This window comes from Vulpes lagopus, chromosome 2 (assembly GCF_018345385.1).
Source record: "Vulpes lagopus strain Blue_001 chromosome 2, ASM1834538v1, whole genome shotgun sequence".
Lineage (NCBI taxonomy): Eukaryota > Metazoa > Chordata > Mammalia > Carnivora > Canidae > Vulpes > Vulpes lagopus.
Genome location: NC_054825.1, coordinates 160,327,069 through 160,333,268, shown reverse-complemented (window position 1 = coordinate 160,333,268; position 6,200 = coordinate 160,327,069). Strand labels below are relative to the sequence as shown.

At 50.0% G+C, this 6,200-nt stretch overlaps 1 protein-coding gene across 1 annotated transcript in view; it reads right to left on the bottom strand.

Annotated features, from left to right (window-relative positions):
* Window positions 1-468: 468 nt before the first annotated feature.
* ZNF71 (zinc finger protein 71) overlaps window positions 469-6,200 on the bottom strand; it is a 192,131-nt gene continuing 186,399 nt past the window's right edge. Inside the window, exon 5 of the mRNA XM_041743719.1 lies at window positions 469-839. Coding sequence (XP_041599653.1) covers window positions 469-839 — 371 coding nt within the window. The remainder of the gene's footprint in view (window positions 840-6,200) is intronic.

Genomic DNA, 6,200 nt, shown 5'->3' with positions numbered 1-6,200 from the left:
AGTATGACTATATCCTGAGTCTTTTGAGTCCTCTTACTGAGTTACCAAACCTGGGAGTGGTCTTGGGCACCCCTGAGGCATATCCCCAAGACTGATGTATAATGTAATGTCTCAGACATCTTGGGGTGAATGAAATCTGAAGGTTCCATGAGCATAGTATGTTTTATTAACTGCTAGAAGTTAGTTGCCACAAAGGTCTTCCCACCCTCCCTGTCTGTGTAGGATTTCTCCATGGTGTGGATCCTCTGATGTACTTTAGGGGATGAACCACAACTAAAGGCATTCAGACATGCCCTACACTCATAAAGTGTCTTGAGGCTGTGGGTCTGCTGGTGCTTGGTCAGGGAGGAGCAGTACCTGAAGGTGTCCCCTCACCTTTCATGTATAGGGACTGTCCCCAGTGTGAATTCTCTGATGGAGGCTGAGGGAGAAGCTGTAGCTGGAAGTCTTCTCACAGTCACTGCATTTTTAGGGTTTCTCTCCTGTGTGGGTTTTCTGGTGCTCGATGAGTGAGGACCTATACCAGAAGGGTTTCCTATAATTGGAGCACTTGTAGGGGTTTTTGCCTGTATGAGTTCTCTGGTGGAGATTAAGGGATGAGGCCCAGCTAAAGGCCTTTCCACATTCATTCCATCCATAAGGTCTCTCCCCACTGTGGATCCTTTGATGTTGACTAAAGAATGGCTGATCTCTAATGGCCTTCCCATACTTATTACATTGACAGGGTTTCTCACCAGTGTGAATTCTCTTATGGGAGATGAGGGCTGAGCATTTGCTGAAGGCTTTCCCACAGTCATTACAGAGAAATGGTTTCTTGCCACTGTGGATGATCTGGTGCTCTCTGAGGGAAGAGCTCTACCTGAAAGCTTTGTCACTGTCCACATACTTGTATGGCTTCTCTCCAGAATGAATTCTCTGATGCTGAATAAGGTTTGCTCTCTGGCTGAAGGCCCTTGCACACTCCCAGCATTCATAGGGGTGTGGACCAGCCAGTACCAAGTGAGGAAGGATTTGGAGCTGAAGGTTCTCCTACATTCAGGACATCTGTAGCCTTTATTCTCTGTGAAACTGCTAGAGATTTCACCAGGATTGGTATCTCAGGGAGTCTGTCCTAAAGTCCTTTCTTTTGAGGTGACTTTTCAGAGACATTGTGCTTTGAAGGTGTCCTTTTGTCAGGCCCAGTGCCCCAGTCTGAAATAAAGTTTTCAAAACTGCATATTCTTGTGAGATGGAAGACAGAACACTGAAAATAATATGGCTGCTCCATTACCTATTGTGATGGTTTATCTTACTGTCAGCCTGACCACACTGTAGTGCCCAGTGATTCAATCAAATATGACTCTAAGTGTTGGTTAGCATTTACAATCACTGTAAGTGAAGGAAATTATCCCTGATCATGTAGGTGGGCCTCATCCAATCAGTTGAAGGTCAGAAGATTTAAAAACTGAGGTTTTTTAGAGAGGAACTTCTGCCTTAAGACTGCAGCATCAGCTCTTGCCTGTTTCCAACCTGTTGGGCAGCTCCAAACATTTTGGACTCACCAGCCCCACAAATGCATGAGTCATTTCTTAAACTAAATCCCTCTATATATATAAGTTATTGGTTCCATTTCTCTGGAGAACTCTGACTAATGTACCAGCTTGCTAGTGAGGCTGGACATCTGGGTCCAGGCTGGATGAAGGCAGAGCATGTACACATTATAAAATCAGGGAAAGCAGGGTTGATCCAAGGAGGAGAGACACATGCCAAGGATGAATTGTCACCCAGGAAATGAGAACTTGGAAAGGACAGACCTGGATATTTAGGCCTTGGGGGCCCACAGAGGTCAAAGTAAGCCCTCACTGCTTCACAGCCTGGTCTCAGAAGTTGAATCACAGGCACATTCTATTTTAGGTGGGTTGCTACTCTTCAGTGAGTCCTGGAAGTGACTCAGTCAAGTTCCCAACTCTGGCACTATTGCATTTTGGGCCAGGTACTTGTCTTTTGTGGGGCCTGTCTGGGAATTGTAGGATGTTGAGAGCATCCCTGGCCACTTCTACTATGGACCAGTGTCTCCCTCTCAGCTGTGACAACCACAAATATCCTTGGACATTGGTCCATGTCACCTCAGGGCAAAGCCACACCCAGGTCAGACCACTGCTCTAGTGGGTTGTGGCAAGGAATTTTAACAAAAGAAATAGAACAGAGCAAGAGTGCAGCGTGTATAATAAGGATAAGTAGCATTTTGTAAAATTTTTGTTCCAGTTATATCAGATGTATACATAGTATGTGCAGTGGGCTGGGAAGTAGAATGTACCTTTTATCAGGGCTGTGGTAGGAACAAGTTTGAGGAACACGGACATAGAGGCAGTCAGTTCTATCACAGGGATAGAGCCAGACAGAGGCAGGGAGGGTCAGAGACAAGAGAGAAAGAAACATGGCTTTAAACTGAGCTGAGACGTCCATGGTGTGTTCTCTGTGGCACCTGTCAAGGGCACCCTCATTACTGGGCCCTCCCCTTCTCCTCCCCCACACGCTGCACATAATGAGTGTTCAGCTGGTCTAATAATAGGTAATCCAAATGTGGACAGTTAAAAACCTCAAACCCTGGGTGCCTGGGTGGCTCAGTTGGTGAAGCATCTGCCTTCAGCTGCCAGTCATGATCTCAGTGTCCTGGGATCAAGCCCTTTGTCAGGCTCCTTGCTCATCAGGGAGACTACTTCTCCCTCTCCCTCTGCCCCTCCCTGCTGCTTGTGCTCGCTCTCTCATACTCTGTCTCAAATAAATAAAAAGCTTGATCCCCCGGCCTCCAATTATCTTAAGAAAGATGGCAAACATTGTCTGATGGCACTTGTGCCTGCAACTTCTGGGAAATAAAGGCTTCCACCCTGCTGGGACCACTGAGTGTCACTGAAGCCTGTCGCTGCCAGAAGTGGAAGGGGCCAGCCTGGATCCAGCCATCCCTGAAGCCTGAGTCACCCTAAACTTTATCCAGAGAGGTGGACACTTCGGGAAAGAAGGGTGGGAGGACCATGAACAGAGGCACAGAATGGCTGAGCCCCATCCCAGCACAGTGCTATTCCTGATGCCCCTTGGCCTCTATGCAGTGAGGTGGGGTCTGAGTTCACTGATAAGTCACTGCCCTACCCAGCGAGACCAGGTTCCTATAGTTCTCCAGCATGACATCCCCAGTACAGGACCTTCTGGCCAGGACTCAGCTGCCTCCACTACTCCTGGGAGAAGTCTACCATGTCCTGGGATGTGGTGAGGTCCTGGAATAACAAGGCCATGGCATGACCAGCCCCTTCACATGGCCATAGGGAAAGGGGGCCAGGGTTGGTCTCTCAAAAAAAGTAGGTCAGGCTGGGTACAGGAATTAGCACAGCATGGCTGAGGCTGCATGTGGTGGTCCAAGAGCTAGAAAAGCCCCCAGACTCATGGAATCTGACATCCCGGTAGGGTTCATAGGAAACTGCAATGCATTCAGTTTAACAAGGATTTACTGAGGCCGACTTAGGCTGGGCCCCTGTCTAGGCACCAGGGATACAGACCAAAGCCCCGCCCTGGCGAATTCTAATTCTAACCAGGCTAGACAATAAACCAGCAAACAGATCATGTTAGATGGCACGAAGCACTACAGGGAAAAACAGGCAAGCAGGGACAAGAGTGATGGGAGATCAGGTGCCTGCCCTGGTGGTCAGGAGAGACTTGATAGGAAAGTGACTCTGGACAGAGATCTGAGGGAGATGAGGAGGTGTGTGCCATGTGGCTATTGGCAAGTGGATCCACTGCCAATATTTTATTCAATATTTTATTTATTCATGAGAGACACAGAGAGGCAGAGACATAGGCAAAGGGAGAAGCAGGCTCCCTACAGGGAGCCCGATGTGGGACTCGATCCCAGGACCCTGGGATCACTACCTGAGCTGAAGGCAGATGCTAACCACTGAGCTGCCCAAGTGCCCGCACTGCCAGTATTTTAAAATGTAGAAATTCGAACAAAAATCCAAATGGAGCCAGGTCATAGTGGTCTGTTCAGATGGGCTGTCTTTCGCACTGTGACACAGTAGGACCAGGCTCCCCACCTCTGTGGGGCAGGCCAGGTAGTGGGAATGAATGAGGTGCGCTGCCCAAATGCTTCCACTTTCCTCTGAAATGCATGGCCCTCCTTCATCTTGCTTCCACTGCTCCCTTTTCGGATGGAAGTCATTCTCGGTGGACAACCCACGCAGGATGCGGTTGCCAAGGACCAAAGGGGAGGCAAACTGGAAATCCCCGTCCCAAGGGGGCGCCCCTACTCAGCCCAGCGGACAGCTGCCAAGGAGCACTGGCCCAGGGCTGCTGCCCTCCGAGCCTGCTGCTTGAGCCTGCTCACTGCGTTCATACATCTCCTGCAGTCCTCACCACCCCTGAATGGCCAGGCTGGCATGTTTGTTAAGCATCCCCAATGTCATTCCTGGTCTCCACATGAGCAGGGACCACTAGGATTACACCCCAGTGCCTGTAGGGTAGCCAGCACTCAGGGGGCCCACAGGTATCTGCTAACCGTGAAGTACACCCGCCATCACCACTACCAGCTGGGAGATGGCTCTGTTCGAAACCAGGAGCGACATCTTGTCTTTTAGAACCCAGAGACAAGTGGAGACAAGTGTAGGAACCATGGCCTCCTCTCTAGAGAACCTCTCCTGCTGGAGGTCTGAGACCCAAGCTGGGTGAGAAAGAAAGGACAGTGAGAGAGGAGGCCCAGCTGGGCCATCGTACCAGCCCCTTCCTCAGGCACCTGGAATGACCGCACCCCTCATGGGGTAGGAGGAGGGGGTAGGTGGCCACTGTTTCCTGCAGCCTGATCCAAGCTGAGAGCTCCGACGCTGGAACCAAGGTGCCTGGGTTCGAATCCTACCTGTGACCCACTTGCTCTATGACCTTGGACATATTTGTGAAGTGGGGATTAGAATAGGATCTACCTGCAGGACGTGGTGAGCATAACCTGAGCTAGCTGATGTGGGAGATCATGTTACTGTCCCGTTCTTCATGCTCCCTGGAGCTATACCCTTGGCCCTGTATCTCTGCAGCAACCTGTCACCTTGTGTGGTGCCCCTCCCACCTCTTGGGGTCAGGTCAGGCCTGTAACTTGTGTCAGCCAGCGGTGGCCCTCATCTACTAGGCTGAGCCTAGACTCCGTCCTCAGGAGGGTGTTTCTAACTGCCTAAACTGAGTGGAGGGTGGGGTGGGTCACCCTAGGTCACCCTGTCCTACTGCCCTCTAGTATTTCCTGCAGAGCATTCGTCAGTGACTGGCATTGTTTTATTGCTGTTCTTCCCTAGAATATAAGTTCCGTCACACACACACACACACACACACACACACACACACACACACCATCCACAAACAAAACTTCGCAGGCATCCCCTTGAAATCTCATACACGAGGGACAACACCTTCAGACAAGCACACAGCCACACAGACTCACTACAGTGTGACCACCTGATTTAGATACACTTGTCATACTTGTGCACCAACACAAACACACACACACACACACACACACACACACTGTTCACTTCCTCAGGCAGGTGCCTAGTAGCCCTTCCCACAAGGACATCAGGATTGCACAGTACACATATCACAACAACCACACAAAATCGCCCACCACGTAAGCCCATCCCACACAAAATCACAGACATAAACCAAACTTCATCGCAGAGTCACAAAAGTCACTCAGTACCACGTTTCCCATCACACAAAAGCCGCCCATTCAATCACAGACACAAAAATCCCACTCAATCACACAAACAAAACCATTAAATGACACACTACAATCTACCCTCACTACATATAGATCTGCATTCAGTCACACAGACTGGGTGCAAGTACAAATTTACACACAACCAAGCCCTATCAACACTCAGCAGGCACACTCAGCCTCATGCAGGCAGTGGACACCCACAGACAAAATCATACACACATACATCCTGAGAGACAATTTCAAACACTCATGAAATCCCATCCGAACTGTGACGACAAATCTCCCTAGACAATGTTCTGCACTTACACATGCACACACACTGCCCCGCAATCTATTCACAGGGCACCGGTGCATCTACACAGGAACACGCACACTCCATCCACACCAGGGTGTAGACGTGTTTCCCCATCCTCCATTCACAGGGCACCTGCCGCTCCCCCAGGTGCACCTGCATGGGACCACGCACACTCCATCC